Source organism: Lissotriton helveticus, chromosome 5_1 (assembly GCF_964261635.1).
Source record: "Lissotriton helveticus chromosome 5_1, aLisHel1.1, whole genome shotgun sequence".
NCBI classification, from domain to species: Eukaryota; Metazoa; Chordata; class Amphibia; order Caudata; family Salamandridae; genus Lissotriton; species Lissotriton helveticus.
Genome location: NC_136065.1, coordinates 1,945,945,946 through 1,945,964,060, shown reverse-complemented (window position 1 = coordinate 1,945,964,060; position 18,115 = coordinate 1,945,945,946). Strand labels below are relative to the sequence as shown.

General features: G+C 45.7%; 1 protein-coding gene across 1 annotated transcript in view; it reads left to right on the top strand.

Annotated features, from left to right (window-relative positions):
• Positions 1–18,115, top strand: part of NPEPPS (aminopeptidase puromycin sensitive) — a 1,244,137-nt gene that overhangs the window by 686,235 nt on the left and 539,787 nt on the right. Inside the window, exons 10-11 of the mRNA XM_078645599.1 lie at positions 14,261–14,425; positions 14,893–14,997. Coding sequence (XP_078501725.1) covers positions 14,261–14,425; positions 14,893–14,997 — 270 coding nt within the window. The remainder of the gene's footprint in view (positions 1–14,260; positions 14,426–14,892; positions 14,998–18,115) is intronic.

Genomic DNA, 18,115 nt, shown 5'->3' with positions numbered 1-18,115 from the left:
AAAGCCTAAGCAGGACATAGTGGACTATGTACTTGGTCTCCGCTCCAGGATGGCTGAGTATATGGAGAAGGCTTCCAAAAACCTTGAGGCCAGCCAAGAACTTCAGAAAGCTTGGCATGACCAAAAGGCTGTGCTGACTGTCTACCAGCCAGGACAGAAAGTGTGGCTGTTGGAGCCAGTGGCCCCAGCAGCACTCCAGGGCAAATGGTCTGGGCCCCACACAATAGTTGAACAGAAGGGAGAAGTCACCTACTTGGTGGACCTTGGGACTCCCAGAAGCCCCCACAGGGAGCTTCATGTCAACAGACTCTAAGCATTTGTTGACAGGGCAGACATGGGCTTGCTCATGGCTACAGATGATGGGCAGGAGGAAGAGAGTGACCCTCTCCCAGACCTGCTTACTCAGAACCCTGATGATGGTTCAGTAGATGGTGTAGTCTTTGCAGACAGCCTCTCTGACCAACAGCAACAGGACTGCAGACAAGTTCTTCAGTCCTTCAGACATCTGTTTTCCCTGACCCCAAGTCAGACAAGCTGGTGCACCCATGACGTGGACACTGGTGACAGTCTGCCTGTCAAGAGTAAAATCTACAGGCAACCTGACCATGTCAGGGACTGCATTAGGACAGAGGTCCAAAAGATGTTGGAGCTGGGAGTTATTGAGCCCTCAGAGAGCCCGTGGGCCAGTCCAGTAGTCCTGGCGCTAAAACCTCACACCCAAGATGGTAAGAGAGAGATTAGGTTTTGTGTGGACTACACAGGTCTCAATGCTAGATGATATTGCTGTCTTTAGCTCCACCTGGGAGGATCATCCGGTGCATCCGCAGTGTAGGCGGGAGGCAGCGGTTAGCAAGGGCCCACGGCCACGTGGCGTTGAGTAGAGCTGCACAGTATTGGCAATTCAGCGTGTGCACCCAGCGATGATAAATGGTACACTGATTTAGTGGCACCTGAAGCAACCAGCTTCTGTAGAGCCTGCGATGATGCGTAGTCCGGGCAGGCCACACTGGTTGCAATGTTTTTTGCCTAGTGAATTCTGCCTTAATAAGGCCGCGTGGCGATGATTTATGGTGCACTGAGTTAGTGGTACCTCTGGTGCTCATATTGTGCGCACCTGGCGATGATGCGTGGTCCGGGTGGGCCGCACTGGGAGCAATGTCTTCTGTCTAAAGAATTGTGCCTTAATAAGGCCATGTGGTGATGACTTGTGGTGCAGTGAGTTAGTGGTACCTGAAGAACTCCGCTTGTGCGCACCATGCGATGATGCGTGGTACAATGTGTCTTGCCTACTGGACTGCGTCATCTGCAATCGCCATTCCACCTGAATCGTGAGCCCTGCTGTGTAGATCGAAGGCAGTAGTCAGCACAGACATCGAGGAATACTTTTTGTCACATCCTTTAACAAAATCTGAGAACATAGAGTACAATTGTCTCTGCATTAAATAAATCAAGGCTAAATTCAATGTTGTGCGAAGTGTAGATCCAAATCTGAATTCAAGTTGTGAACCTAGCTGTCCGCAGTGTAGATCGAAGGCAGTAGTCAATACTGACATAAGTCTGTGGTGCTGTGCGCTGGGTATGCAGGGGGCCTGTGTCGAGGAGGCCCATGGTCATGGCGGCAGCCACGTGGCAGGGTGAGGGCCACCGCTCTGGCAGACTTTTGTCTTCTCACAAATGAACCACACCCAGGGCGTGGCCTATGTATTTATACTCTTACTCTGGAGTTGCGTACATTAGACCAGCCCGCTCTGCTTCCGCTTCAAGGGGGGGGGGGGTAGGGGAGGGGGGCAAGACAGCTACATGTCCGAGAAATTCCCCAGTGACTAAGATAATATGGTTGAGTCCACTATGCAGTACACTACACGTATCAGTACTATATCTCTACATGGAAAGGTGTGTTTGTATAGTGAGTTGTGTACAGCAGATCACCGGTACACTTGGGATTGTGTGAATTATTGTTGATGTGCGAGTTCCCTCCCTTATACATAGTTGGTTGCCACATCTCCAAACATTCAGCTATTGTGCGCTTGAGGGAATATGGTATTTTGGGAAGATCCGTTGTCCTGTTTTGCGCTGCCTCTGAAATAGTAGGGGGCAGTAGTCCGGGGGGTGGTTCTGGTGGTGGTGGCGCTGGGTGTTGTGATTTTGTTGGATGTCCGAGCTGCATGATTAGTACCTCTCTCACATATTAGTCTTTAGATATGGGTGTGAGTTGGGTGTTATTCACGCAATAGATAGTCAACCTTCTTACACCAGTTAAATGTTAATGTTAATTTGTTACTAGTAAGCGGGGCTATCGCCTGTTTTTAGGTAGGATTGCAGATTTGCCTGGTTGTTGAAAATATGGGGAAGTGTTTTTGTGTTTTTTTCAACAGGGACGCCTAGTTTGTATATCATTAGCGTTAGTTGTGGTTCTGGTTTGTGGCGATTTTGTTGGCGGAAGGTATCAATGGAATAGTGGAGATATTTGCAGTTTTTACTAGGTTGCCAATGGGATGATTAAAAAATATATAGTGTGTGTGTATATATATATATATATCACACAGTGCAGGATACCCCTTTCAAGAATGGCCACTGGAAGACAGTTCTTCACGTAGTTTATTGGCGGCATGCAGGCAACCAACTTAGGCAGAAAACCACATCTCAAAATGAATGCCAGACGCGTTTCGGGAAAGGCAAAATCCCTTCTTCAGTGGCATGTTGGTTGTACAAGATGAGAAGCGCTAGTGCTGCTGCACAGTTAAATTAGTAACACCTGCCTCAGTGGGCGTGGCCGAACAAACGGCCTTCTGATACACATGGTCTTCTATATTTTATAGTGAGGGATGAAAGGCTATACTAGTGTATGAGGTGTATCAGATTCTCACGTGGCTGATGTCATCAGTGATGTCATTTGAGATGTCATCAGTGATGTCACTGACCAGGTCATGAATGATGTAATATGTGACATCAGCAGTGGATTGCGGCCGCGCAAGTTAGTTAGTGCAACTAACTATAACGTAGGAATTTCAATGGTTTTGTATGAGTGAAATGTCCAGCTAACTAGAACACCCCTGAAACATGTTTTTTTCAGTGAGTGTATATATATATATGAATATATATATATATATATATATATATATATATATATATATATATATATATATATATATATATATATATATATATATATATATATATATATATATATATATATATATATATCTCTTCCTCGTGAATTTTATCTTGATAGTTCTCTAAACTCATATTCATTTTTGTGTTAAAATCCAAAGTTTTCTGATAGGATACTTTAGTATGTAGATTAGTTTCTATTTCTTATAGGGTCTTTTATCGATTAATCGGAGGAACATTAGGATGCATAGTTCTTTTTATAATTTTACTATATGAGTAATGTAATTCCTCACCATAGCTTTTTTTAAGTTTCTTTTAAGTTTCTGCAGATTTGATAATAAGTATTTCTTTTAGCCACTTGCTTTTCATGGGAATGTAGCTTAGCATTGTTAGAAAAAGCCTTTTAGTCTCTGACAGAAGGGGCACATTGGGTAACTAGGGAGAAACAAAAGACACCTAGGTGTACACGCTCGCACTGTGAATAATGCGGGTAAATAAGCATTACATGAAAATAAACATGGATCAGCCCCTGTAAACAATCATCTAAACTTTATAGAAGAATTTCTCATATACATATGTGCAGGCCTAATTTCATTATTAGTTGGTGGCAGCCTTGAAACAACAGTGTTTTCAATTTTTCTTTGATATCATAGGAATAGCTTGTCCTGGAGCTTGATGTTATCCAGTTTGAGTCTCTATGGGCACTTGCTGGAAATGTTTGCTTTAGTGTCCTTGGTTCTTCGAAGGTAGAGATTTAAAGTAGCAAATTCAAGAAGTTAGCGTCTTCCACCGAAAAATAGGGGGAATATCAGAAGGAACTCTGTCTTGTGTCAGCAGTTTGACATGATGAATTGTCAACCAGGATTGTGGTTCAGCCAAAACCTAGTCTACTATATTAATGCCATCAGGTGAGCTAATTTTCTGCTGGAACTGCAAAAACTGAAATGAGATGTTTGTGCGAGAAAGTTGGTGGTACCATATAAAATCTAAAAGCAGTGTAGGAAAGAGTAGACCTAGGAGAAGCCCTAGATCTGACACCAACCAAAATTAACAGTGAGTCCAAGAACAGACAATGTACCCAAGAATATAACAACAACAGGGAGTAGTTTAAATATAAACAAGTTCCCATCAGTCCACCTTCGAGACCGCCCTTCATCATCTGGGATCTTTTATGTTTATAAATAACACATTAAGGGGTAAAAAAACCTGTGCTGGCAGATGAGTAAGCCATGCGCAGGAAAAACCACAGTGTTATTATAGATGTGCGAAAAAGGCGTGTACACTCGGGGAACTGAATAGCAGTGCAAAGAAAAGGTGTGTGTGAAAAGAAAGAGAAAAGCTCTAAAATTAGGTCGTGATCGGGAAAACAATTTTAATAGACACCCTCACACTCCTAAATCAATAAAAACAGTGCAAAATTAGTGGTATAACAAATGACCACTAAAAAAGATGTAAGGTCGACATGTTTCTGCAGACAGATGGAGTCTAGTGATCTCCTGCTGCTTCTTCAGGACCATTAGTGCTACTGCTATATTAAAATAACGTAAACCATATCACCTGAAAGTGTATGTATATTCATCTTCTCATCCTAGGAGAGAAATATGTATATAAGAGGGTACAGTGTCATGGATACTTGTAATAAAAAACAACATGCACAGTGTGCCATCATTATAATGTGCTGGTCATAAACAGTTATTGACCAACATCTCGGACCGTCAAAATCAGTCACAATCACCACTACAATCAATGTGTAGATGTAAATTCACTCACCCACGTGATGGGAAGGAACAGCCCCACCTCACCTGGCACGAGCTCAGGTAGTGGATGCACCGCACTAAGAAAAAGACAACAATTAAATAGATGTATCTACATCTATAGTCCTAGCCCAATTGGTCTCAACAAACGCCTCACACGGCGTCCCACCCTGTCAATGCCAGGAAACCCCACCTGGTTGCGTTTGTAGCTTATTTAGAGTTATAACTCATGATTAGTAGTCATTGGGTTCACGTGCCAAAAATAATGCCAAAACCCGCGTTTGTAGCTTTTTTCTAAAAATTATTTATACATAGTTAACTCATCGTTAGGTTCAAATTGCAAAGCTAATGGCCAACCACTCCACATCCAGGCGCATGCTGACTCACCTCTCCGTCGGTGCACCGGTCGTCCCTCTAAGCTCTCTCGTAGGGAGGAACCGACGCGGTGCACCGACGAGGTTTAAATGCCTTCTTCGGCTTCTGCATTCGATGCCGGGCGTGTCCCGACGCGTGTAGTGCGTCATAGCATCCGACGCGCAATCACTGACGCGCTAATAGTAATGGGAAATGTAGTTCCCACAGAATGTTAGACTGCCGCGTTTGCTAGTTCGATTCCTCGTTAGAGGACATGCGTGACTCGAAAATGCCATCTTTGTTTTAATGAGTTAGGGGACCAGTCAGGGGTCATTATTACTGTTATTAAATACATTAATACTTAGTGGCCTCGAGCGCGCTAGTGCCATGGGAAATATAGTTCCAGAAGGGCGTTATCTCCCGCAATATAGGTTCCGAACCTCATGAGAGGACATTAGTGACAGGGAACTCCTGAAAAGCTAAATAATCGTCTTTATGCGATATTTTATAAAGATCTTGGGTGATCCCAATGTACATAAATCAAGGGGACCCATCAAGGCTCAGTATTATGTAAAGACAATTGGACTTAAGGACCACAGCAAAACAGAGACCATATATGACCAAAGGTCACTATGCCCATCGAAGCCTGATATATACTGGAATAGGATACATCATATTTCGAGTGGGGTATTACCAACTACACGGTGACCGCCGGATCACATTATTACATAACGTGTAGTATGACTGAAATCCAAATCAGATAGCTGACTTAAACCAGGTTTGCAATTAAAGGGACATCCAGGGGATTTCGTCATTCGAGTTCGAGTTCCAACAGCCCTTGGAATCAAGGTTTTTGGTCTGGTATGAACCAGCTGATCTCGCAAATTTTGGCCTCTCCTGAAGGCAAACAGTGGAGGAGGTATGGAGTCTGAACCTGTCCCGAGAATTTTCCAATGTTTCCTAACAATTTTTTGAACTTTGTTGGAAAGTGTGTTATATGTGTGTACACAGGTAATTCTCTCTTGTTGGTTCTTTGGGGGTGCAGGTTCTAATAAACATTCTCTGTTATTGTTGGCAGCCCGTTTTTTAGAGTGTTTAATCAGACATTTAGGATATTTTTTGTCTCGCAAGTTTCTTTCAAGTGCTGCGGAATGTGTACCAAAAGCCGTTTTCGTTGAACAATTCCTCTGGATACGGACAATTCCTCCGTATCCAGAGGAATTGTTCAACGAAAACGGCTTTTGGTAGTTGACGAATCACTTTGTGCAGGTGGGTCATCAACCTACTGACATCCTCTGGACGGTATTGGACCAACCATGGATTCCTTCGTCTGTAACAGACACTACCAAATTTTTGTTCAAATGTGAACAGAAGTGGGTCTACCGTCTTCGAAGCGATAAATATGGGCTGAATGACGAAATCCCCTGGATGTCCCTTTAATTGCAAACCTGGTTTAAGTCAGCTATCTGATTTGGATTTCAGTCATACTACACGTTATGTAATAATGTGATCCGGCGGTCACCGTGTAGTTGGTAATACCCCACTCGAAATATGATGTATCCTATTCCAGTATATATCAGGCTTCGATGGGCATAGTGACCTTTGGTCATATATGGTCTCTGTTTTGCTGTGGTCCTTAAGTCCAATTGTCTTTACATAATACTGAGCCTTGATGGGTCCCCTTGATTTATGTACATTGGGATCACCCAAGATCTTTATAAAATATCGCATAAAGACGATTATTTAGCTTTTCAGGAGTTCCCTGTCACTAATGTCCTCTCATGAGGTTCGGAACCTATATTGCGGGAGATAACGCCCTTCTGGAACTATATTTCCCATGGCACTAGCGCGCTCGAGGCCACTAAGTATTAATGTATTTAATAACAGTAATAATGACCCCCGACTGGTCCCCTAACTCATTAAAACAATGATGGCATTTTCGAGTCACGCATGTCCTCTAACGAGGAATCGAACTAGCAAACGCGGCAGTCTAACATTCTGTGGGAACTACATTTCCCATTACTATTAGCGCGTCAGTGATTGCGCGTCGGATGCTATGACGCACTACACGCGTCGGGACACGCCCGGCATCGAATGCAGAAGCCGAAGAAGGCATTTAAACCTCGTCGGTGCACCGCGTCGGTTCCTCCCTACGAGAGAGCTTAGAGGGACGACCGGTGCACCGACTGAGAGGTGAGTCAGCATGCGCCTGGATGTGGAGTGGTTGGCCATTAGCTTTGCAATTTGAACCTAACGATGAGTTAACTATGTATAAATAATTTTTAGAAAAAAGCTACAAACGCGGGTTTTGGCATTATTTTTGGCACGTGAACCCAATGACTACTAATCATGAGTTATAACTCTAAATAAGCTACAAACGCAACCAGGTGGGGTTTCCTGGCATTGACAGGGTGGGACGCCGTGTGAGGCGTTTGTTGAGACCAATTGGGCTAGGACTATAGATGTAGATACATCTATTTAATTGTTGTCTTTTTCTTAGTGCGGTGCATCCACTACCTGAGCTCGTGCCAGGTGAGGTGGGGCTGTTCCTTCCCATCACGTGGGTGAGTGAATTTACATCTACACATTGATTGTAGTGGTGATTGTGACTGATTTTGACGGTCCGAGATGTTGGTCAATAACTGTTTATGACTAGCACATTATAATGATGGCACACTGTGCATGTTGTTTTTTATTACAAGTATCCATGACACTGTACCCTCTTATATACATATTTCTCTCCTAGGATGAGAAGATGAATATACATACACTTTCAGGTGATATGGTTTACGTTATTTTAATATAGCAGTAGCACTAATGGTCCTGAAGAAGCAGCAGGAGATCACTAGACTCCATCTGTCTGCAGAAACATGTCGACCTTACATCTTTTTTAGTGGTCATTTGTTATACCACTAATTTTGCACTGTTTTTATTGATTTAGGAGTGTGAGGGTGTCTATTAAAATTGTTTTCCCGATCACGACCTAATTTTAGAGCTTTTCTCTTTCTTTTCACACACACCTTTTCTTTGCACTGCTATTCAGTTCCCCGAGTGTACACGCCTTTTTCGCACATCTATAATAACACTGTGGTTTTTCCTGCGCATGGCTTACTCATCTGCCAGCACAGGTTTTTTTACCCCTTAATGTGTTATTTATAAACATAAAAGATCCCAGATGATGAAGGGCGGTCTCGAAGGTGGACTGATGGGAACTTGTTTATATTTAAACTACTCCCTGTTGTTGTTATATTCTTGGGTACATTGTCTGTTCTTGGACTCACTGTTAATTTTGGTTGGTGTCAATTCTGTGTAGGGGGTTTAACAGTTGAGGTCGATAAACTTACCCCTAGGACCTTTCTTGTGTTTAGAAGCCCTAGATCTAACATTACCTATGTATTACCTGCAGATACCACTCAAGAGCTTCTGCTGCCTTTTTATGAGTCTCTTATTATTAGAGTTGGGGTTGTCTGGGTAAATCTAGGATCTTGCCCACCAGGTGGCCAGATGGCACAGACCGACTCCCAGGGAATCTGACTTAATGCTTCAGCACTCCACCATGGAGAGCTTGGTGATACAGGCATCATCCATTGCTTGAACCCAATTCATTCCCTACCCAACAGGGGATCCAAGAGGATGGAAAATTTCATGAAACTTGTTTTCTTGTGCCAGCCTTGCAATCTGTTAACACATCATGCCTCCTTGAACAGTATTCACACTCCTTGGGGGGGGTAAGGATGGGGAGTAGTAGAAATCTTGCCAACTGCCCCAGAGGAAGTCCGACAAAAGCTGCAACTCCTGTTCCTTGATGATCAGGATCTGCAAAATACTCCATCCAAACTGGCCTGGGCATAACCGACTGCCTGGGGCAGTTAGACTAGCTCTGTGCTTAAACACCACTGTCAAAGTAGACTCATTCCGTCCTCCATCTTAGTACGCTAGTACTAGTTTCACTCAGCAGGCTTTTCATCGGGCGTGACATTGTCCCTCATAAACATTCCATTTGACTCCAAACCATTTGGAACTAAGGCTGACTCTGCCCTCAAGAAATTTAAAGAGAGCAATGCCACCACTCGTTCTCTGGGTCTAGCTCAGCCTGTTCAGCAGTTTCCACAACAACTGACTCCCATTTTGAGTCCAGTAGAGGGTTCCGCAGCAACAGGCCTCCCAGCCCTTTCAACAGTGATGCAGCCAAGCTGACTGACCATATTCCAACTCGCGGGGCAATGCACGTCCCAAATCTCCATCCCCCTTTATCTGTCTTTGGAGGCACACAATCTCCCAGTAGGAGGTCAAGTCACCTTTCACATCCTTAGATGGTGGAGCATCACGTCAGACCATTGTGCTGCCGATTGTGAAACACGGATAGGCCCCAACACTTCCTGTCTATTCCACAGACATGCCACCCACACTTCAGCACCTCTCTGAGACCCACTTGTTCTTACTCTGCAGAGAATTTCAGGCTTTCATGGCCAAGGGAGTAACAAGGGGTTACCGGCATCAGAGAGAGACAGGTTGCTTCTCCTGTTATGTTCTAGTGCAGAAAAAGGATGGTGGCCTTCGTTCCATCCGAGATCTTCGTCCTCTGAACTTCTTCCTCCAAAAGTACAAGCTCATATGGCTAAGCTTGGCCCAAGTCCTGTTCGCTCTTGTAGTGTTGAGCTTGCAGGACATATATGTCCACATTCCCATCCTGCAGTCCCACAGGCATTACCTGTGGTTTCATGTAGGCTATGAGCACTTCAGGTTTCACTTCATCCAGTGCTCCTTGAGTGGTCACAAATATGATGATGGCGGGGGTCACAGCCCATCCACAGAGGATGGGAATCCTAGTCTTCCTAGCTATAGGAGACCAGCTACTGAAGGTTGGGGTCTTCCCAACCAGTCTTAAGACACCTCCAGATGACAGCCAGTCTGACATATTTGGATTTTTCCATCAACGTGCTAAAGTCAAACAGGACTTGTTGACAGCGGGTCCCCTTCATCGGATCCATCCTGGATACAGTGTTTTTCGAGCAGTCCTTTCATTCTCTTACCAGTACAGGATATAAGGGCTATGATCCTGACCCTTTGACCTGGGTATCCGTGAGAAGGGCTCTGAGGCTTCTGAGCCTCTTGGCTTTGTGCATCTTTCTTGTGCACCACGCTACTTGGCACATCCGGGCTCTGCACTGGGATCAGATAACTCCGCACTAAGGCAACTTCTCCGACTGTATTCAGGAGTCGAAGGAGATTTAGAAAGTTTTGTTATGGTAGCTACGAGACCGCAGTTGGACCGACAGCAGACCCCTCTCCCTACTTACCAAGAGCTAACAATCATGACGGACGCATTGTTGTTGGGTTGTGGAGGTCATCTGGTATGAAATTAGAAGGCTCACCTCCATGTCACCTAGTTGGAGTAGCTAGCAATTTGCTTGGCAATGAAAGCATTCCTCCTGACCATCAAAGGGAAATAGGTGCAGGTACTTGTGGATAGCCCGACTGCCATGTATTTTGCAACAAGCTGGGTAGAGTTAATTTATCAGTTCTGTGCCTAGAGAATCTGCACTTCTGAATGAGGCTGAGCGCCCAGGGCATCTCCCTTAAATGTCCACAACCTGGCTGGAAATTTAAATGTCATGGCAGGCAAACTCAGCTGACTGTTTTGTTTCTGTCCTCTACAGTTGTTGAGTAGATAGTGTTGCATTGCCAGCCTACCCAAGAAAGAGAAGTGAGTCTCGTACTTTGAGAGGAGGGTTGGGTTGTCCGTGTGAGATAACAAGAGGAGATTCTAAATAGTCAATGTAGGTTTTTAGTGGGGCTTCACGTATTGAAGGAGAAATGTCTGCTAAAGATGAGCGGTCCCAGGATTTCTGTTCTGAGAATGTCTCTCGCGCTATGTTGACTAACAGAAGGTGTCTGTTATCAGGGCATACAGCCATAATGAAACAGCAAGTTTGTCAGAGTTTGAAAGGAAGCTGGTTTTGGAAGTGTGCAGTCATTTGAAATATCAGCAGGAGACTCCAAATGGTGAACTAGCTTTTCATTGAATGTTATGGAGTATTGGCATGGAATAGAAGAAAAGGAGTAGGAGCTAAGTGTATCCTAAGCAGTTAAACCATCAGTAGAGTAGAGTGGGGGGTGTGGGAAAAGAGGTGCACGTGTAGGTGGATGCAATGGCTCTAAAATGAAGCCGCTGTAAAGAATCATAATCTGTGTGGAGAAGTGGTGGAATAAAAGATGTATCTTTATTCACTCTTCATAGGCGAGTAGAAGGAGTAGCTCAGTGTGGATGGTGCCATAGTGAATAAGAAACAAAACCCTACCATGAAGAGAGAATGGCCTGAACTGGAACTCCAATTGAGAATATAGTCTATAGATTGTATTATAATCATAACATTAAAGATGGAAATTGATATAGTAGCTTTGAGAATAGAGATTCTCCAAATTTAATGTCAAGAGAATATGAACTTTATTAAAGACACGGAGGCTAACATGATTCATTAATCCTTTAATGCCATTCCACGCACCGCTTTAAGGAGCTTTACATCATAAAATGAAAGGCAATCTAGAATAGAACATTCTTGTCATATAAGTAGTCCATGCACATGTCCGCCTCTTTGAAATGTGAAACTTGCTCTCTAGAAATCCCTCTGGTGCGGGCACCGGATGTATTTCTTTCCACCCCCAACAGTCTCGGGAGCTGGGGAAGAGCTTTCCCAGGTCCCGAGGCTGTGTAGATGGTTTCCCTGATATGACGATCAGCGCGCATTTTGCAATGACGTAATTTCCGTGAAACCAAAACTGAAATGAGCCTTGAGACTCATTGGATAGGGGAGAATCTCCCCTTTCCAAGTATACCCCTCCCTAGTGGTTCCCTCCTTGGAGATCGCCCCAGGAGGGTGATAACCCAAGCAGGGATCCACCCACTCGGCACCAGGGAGGGGAGAGCGGCCCTTTCGGCAAGGGCCTTTGCTTCCCCATAATTTTTTGGGTGAATTCAGTCTTTGTGCTTGATGGGGGTAGTAGCCCCAAATTGCCCCCCTGACCCACGGGGGGCATAAAGCCCGCTAGAAACCAGGGATTTATTTTACTATTAGGGGTGGGGGCTGCCCAATATGAGCATGCCAATGCCCCCCCCTGCACAATTAATCTTTCTGACCCCCTGGGGAGCAGATGGGGGCAGGAGCCCCCAATCTGTCTCCTGGGGGGGAAGGAAGCCCACTAGACGCTAGGGTTATTTTTAACGATTCATTTAGGGGTGGGGGCTGCTTTTTTAACTTTGTAGCAATGCCCCTGATGAAGGGCAATGGCCCGAAATGCATTGGGTAACTGGAAATAATTTGAATACTTTATAAGAATCATGCATTAATGATTTGGAACTGAAAAAAAGATAAAGTATACATTGAAGTTCAACTTCATGTAAATAAAAAACAAGACTGATGAAACACAATCATTGAAGTTTCTTTGTTCAACGTTTATCAGCATTCAACAAACGTTATTGTTAGAGTGCGAACTGGGGGACACCCCTCTACTGCAGAGGATAGCGCTACTTCAATATTTGATACCCTCGTTCTCAGGAGGATTAACCCACTTGCACCACCGACTTTTCTCTCAAAGATTCTAATTTTTTAATAAACTTGAGTGCGTGTGACTTTCATTACTTTGTTGGCTGCTCAATGCCCCCTCCCTATACCCTCCAAAGAAAAACAGACTTTCTGCCCCTCCAGGAGGCAGATCCCTCTCCCCCCCCCCCCCCCCCCCCCGAAGCACCAGGGATTTTCTTTTATATATGTAGTGGTCGGCACTTTACAGAATGGTTATGTCTATACCCCCTCTAGTCTTTCTGACCCCCCCCCCCCCCCTGGGAGTCAGAGGTGGCAATACCTGCCTTAATTCGAAAAGTGCCTCAGTAGAACCAATTTTGTAGTTGTTGCACCAATGTCTGTCTTTGACTATTAATAAATCTCGCAGCATTCACATGCACGACTATATTCATTTCCAAAGCGCTTGACCATGATAAGTCAGTGCAAAGCGTGTATTGGTCCAGAACCTCCCCCGGACTTTCAGCCTTCCTCTCCACAGGTTCTACTGAGGCTCCTTGAGCCCTCAACTTTTCGAATTAAGGTAAGTAGATACATTATCTACAAACTCAGAGGGACATCCTTGCCTTCTGAAGTACTCATGTTTTACACTTGAAAGGACTGCTTGTTGCAATTTGGAGAGAAGCCTTGAGAAAGTCCTGGAGGACGAAACACGCCTCAGCTGCCGTTTTTTGTCAGTAATGTAATAAATTAAATTGACCAGACACGTCAACATCTGTGGATCATTTAATCGAAAACCTTCTATCAAACTTTATCAACTGGTTGTGCTTTTGTCGCTATATTAAGGATAAAAGAGACAGTATTCTGATGTTCTTTGGTGCATATAGTGGACATTTATAACTAGACTACCTTCTGTTGGTTGATTGGATTTATACCCAAGGTGGGTGGGTATTTTAGCACCATGGGAACACCCTTGTAAATTGGTGAATTGCAAATTGAGTGTTTAAGCATGAATAACTGACATATAGATGTACAGATCTGGGAGCATATCCATTGTTTGGACGTGTATAACATATTTGGAGAGGTTAGTGGGTAATTTATTTTGAAGGAGTTGGAGAGCAGTGAGGCTGCTTTAATGCAATTGGAGGATGCTTTTTGAAAGTTAAAGGAAAGCTAGGCGATGAAGAGAGACGGCACAAGTTCTCTTGAGATTACTCCTTAGAGCAGCAGATTTAATTGAGGTAGCCTCTGAATGGTGTGGAGAGAAGAGTAGTACAATAACCCTGCCCTGTAACAGTGCAGCACTAATACAAGCTGTAACTTTGATGCTAAGGCCTAGCAATTTATGGGGTAACCTGTGCTCTCTGTGAGGATAAATAAGGTGGTAGTATACTGGACCGAGAATATTGAATGCTACAGTGACATTGTTTCCTTTTCGTAGACATTATAGCCTTCACACTGATGATCGTACTGAACTCAAATTATTAGACATTGATAGGCTGGGCATATGTTTTATTTCAGGAATGGTGGACCCATCTTTGGCTGAATGAAGGCTTTGCCTCATGGATCGAGTACCTCTGTGTGGATCACTGCTTCCCAGAGTATGATATCTGGACTCAGTTTGTGTCTGCTGATTATACTCGTGCCCAGGAGCTTGATGCCTTAGATAACAGTCATCCCATTGAGGTGAGCTCAGCATTTTGCTATTTATACCTTTTCTGTTTGGGTGAATGAGTGCATGCTCATTGTGAGGAGATATTGAAATACAGGGTGGCATTTGCTGTGACTTGCAATAATTTGCACAATGCCTTATGATATGGTGTGCAATTTGCATATTGCCTGTGGTTCAGTGGAGGGATATGCCAGCAAAGAGGGCTTGGTTGTATTGCATAGTGAAGATACAGTGCTGTTTTGGCAGTTCAATGTTACATAAGAGGCCACTCTTAACTTTTCAGATGAGCATATCCATGTTGAATCCACAATTGAGAGCAAACCGGTTTGGTTTTTCTCATTAGAAGCATTATATTAATCACTTGTACGAAGTTTTGCTTAATTTTGAGTGGAGCAATCTAGGAAAAGAATGTATATCTGGTTTAAGAGACTCAATCGCTTTATATTAGATTTTCTTGTTCATGTTTCTACGATAACCTCAGGTCAGCGTTGGTCATCCTTCGGAAGTGGATGAAATCTTTGATGCCATCTCTTACAGCAAAGGTGCCTCCGTCATACGAATGCTGCATGACTACATAGGGGATCAGGTAAAAACACATACATGTGAAGCTACTGTATTCTCAGAACTAAATTACAGTCCGTAAGTTTCCCGCATTTGTTCACACTTGTAATATGTTTCAACCTGGAATTTGCTGTGTTATGCTTTGGTCTGGGTTCATTCTTCACTTTATTTGTATACGGTGCTGTGGTGATGTACCTTACTTTACTGCTGCTTGTGGAAATGGGTGCAGAGGACTATTTATTTTGTTCATAACTCTTGCTATTGGCTGGGGAAAGTTAAACTTGATTTTCAAACTCACTTCTGTGAGATGCTTGCTTGGCCATTTTTAGGGCTCGGACTCCTCCCCACTGAAAGTGGGACGAGTTTCGAGATCCTAATGTTAAAGAAGAGAAAAAAAAGTATCTCCTAGGGCTTTGGCGAGACAAATTCCACACATTCCTTAGCGTGTTCTGTCATCTGGCCAGTGATTCGTCTTCGTTGTGTTGTCGTTTTAATAGGCTTGAAGTGATAGGGTAAATGTAGTTTTGTTCCGCCATCTTGAGCATTTTTCGTTCGTGCTCGCGCAAAGAAGTACATTAATTATAATTAGGAGCTGTCAGGGTGCCTCCGTAAGTGAATCCAGATGGCCGGGCGCGTTCACCATTCAGCAGCGCTCAGCGCGCAGCTGCTGCATGCCAGGCCGGGAAAGGGCTTCATCAGCCTCACTCATCCGGATCACAAACTCGGATCCTCACCATGATGGAACACACCCCTTGCTGATCTAAACTGTTCCAGTTCAGACTGGGCTTCCACACGCAACTCTTATTTCAAAGTTCAGGTAAGGTAAACCGAACTGCAACTCCAAGCTATATTTGTTTTTTTTGGGTTCGTAATTGAGGCCAAGACCGAACTTTGCAAAAAACACAGGCTGTGAACACATTGTGTGTGTTTTAATGTTGCACTTCGTTGTAAATCCTTGACATACCTTTTTTTGCACTTTGGCTGCAGCTTGTATAAAGAGACTCGCCATCCTAAGTGTGCAATTCATTCCTTTCTTAGTTCGTCTCACCTCCTCCCTTCTTTTCTACTCTCCCCCCGCCCCTCCTATTTTCTTGCCATCGCTGGTTGCACTCTCTCCTCTCCGCTACTAGTAATACCCGATGCAGAGTGGGGGTGCAGAGTGGGGGTGCAGAGTGGGGGTGCAGAGTGGGGGTGCAGCGGTGCAGAGTGGCGGTGCAGCGGTGCAGAGTGGCGGTGCAGAGTGGCGGTGCAGAGTGGCGGTGCAGAGTGGCGGTGCAGAGTGGCGGTGCAGAGTGGCGGTGCAGAGTGGCGGTGCAGAGTGGCGGTGCAGAGTGGCGGTGCAGAGTGGCGGTGCAGAGTGGCGGTGCAGAGTGGCGGTGCAGAGTGGCGGTGCAGAGTGGCGGTGCAGAGTGGCGGTGCAGAGTGGCGGTGCAGAGTGGCGGTGCAGAGTGGCGGTGCAGAGTGGCGGTGCAGAGTGGCGGTGCAGAGTGGCGGTGCAGAGTGGCGGTGCAGAGTGGCGGTGCAGAGTGGCGGTGCAGAGTGGCGGTGCAGAGTGGCGGTGCAGAGTGGCGGTGCAGAGTGGCGGTGCAGAGTGCCTGCAGAGTGCCTGCAGAGTGCCTGCAGAGTGCCTGCAGAGTGCCTGCAGAGTGCCTGCAGAGTGCCTGCAGAGTGCCTGCAGAGTGCCTGCAGAGTGCCTGCAGAGTGCCTGCAGAGTGCCTGCAGAGTGCCTGCAGAGTGCCTGCAGAGTGCCTGCAGAGTGCCTGCAGAGTGACTGCAGAGTGACTGCAGAGTGACTGCAGAGTGACTGCAGAGTGACTGCAGAGTGACTGCAGAGTGACTGCAGAGTGACTGCAGAGTGACTGCAGAGTGACTGCAGAGTGACTGCAGAGTGACTGCAGAGTGACTGCAGAGTGACTGCAGAGTGACTGCAGAGTGACTGCAGAGTGACTGCAGAGTGACTGCAGAGTGCAGAGTGACTGCAGACTGCAGAGTGACTGCAGACTGCAGAGTGACTGCAGAGTGCAGAGTGACTGCAGAGTGACTGCAGAGTGACTGCAGAGTGACTGCAGAGTGCAGAGTGACTGCAGAGTGCAGAGTGACTGCAGAGTGACTGCAGAGTGCAGAGTGACTGCAGAGTGCAGAGTGACTGCAGAGTGCAGAGTGACTGCAGAGTGCAGAGTGCCAGCAGAGTGACTGCAGAGTGCAGAGTGACTGCAGAGTGCAGAGTGCCAGCAGAGTGACTGCAGAGTGCAGAGTGACTGCAGAGTGCAGAGTGACTGCAGAGTGCAGAGTGACTGCAGAGTGCAGAGTGACTGCAGAGTGCAGAGTGACTGCAGAGTGCAGAGTGACTGCAGAGTGCAGAGTGACTGCAGAGTGCAGAGTGACTGCAGAGTGCAGAGTGACTGCAGAGTGACTGCAGAGTGACTGCAGAGTGACTGCAGAGTGACTGCAGAGTGACTGCAGAGTGACTGCAGAGTGACTGCAGAGTGACTGCAGAGTGACTGCAGAGTGACTGCAGAGTGCAGAGTGACTGCAGAGTGACTGCAGAGTGACTGCAGAGTGACTGCAGAGTGACTGCAGAGTGACTGCAGAGTGACTGCAGAGTGACTGCAGAGTGACTGCAGAGTGACTGCAGAGTGACTGCAGAGTGACTGCAGAGTGACTGCAGAGTGACTGCAGAGTGCAGAGTGACTGCAGAGTGCAGAGTGACTGCAGAGTGCAGAGTGACTGCAGAGTGACTGCAGAGTGCAGAGTGAGTGCAGAGTGACTGCAGAGTGCAGAGTGACTGCAGAGTGCAGAGTGACTGCAGAGTGCAGAGTGACTGCAGAGTGCAGAGTGACTGCAGAGTGACTGCAGAGTGCAGAGTGACTGCAGAGTGACTGCAGAGTGCAGAGTGACTGCAGAGTGACTGCAGAGTGCAGAGTGACTGCAGAGTGACTGCAGAGTGCAGAGTGACTGCAGAGTGACTGCAGAGTGACTGCAGAGTGACTGCAGAGTGCAGAGTGACTGCAGAGTGCAGAGTGACTGCAGAGTGACTGCAGAGTGACTGCAGAGTGACTGCAGAGTGACTGCAGAGTGACTGCAGAGTGACTGCAGAGTGACTGCAGAGTGACTGCAGAGTGACTGCAGAGTGCAGAGTGACT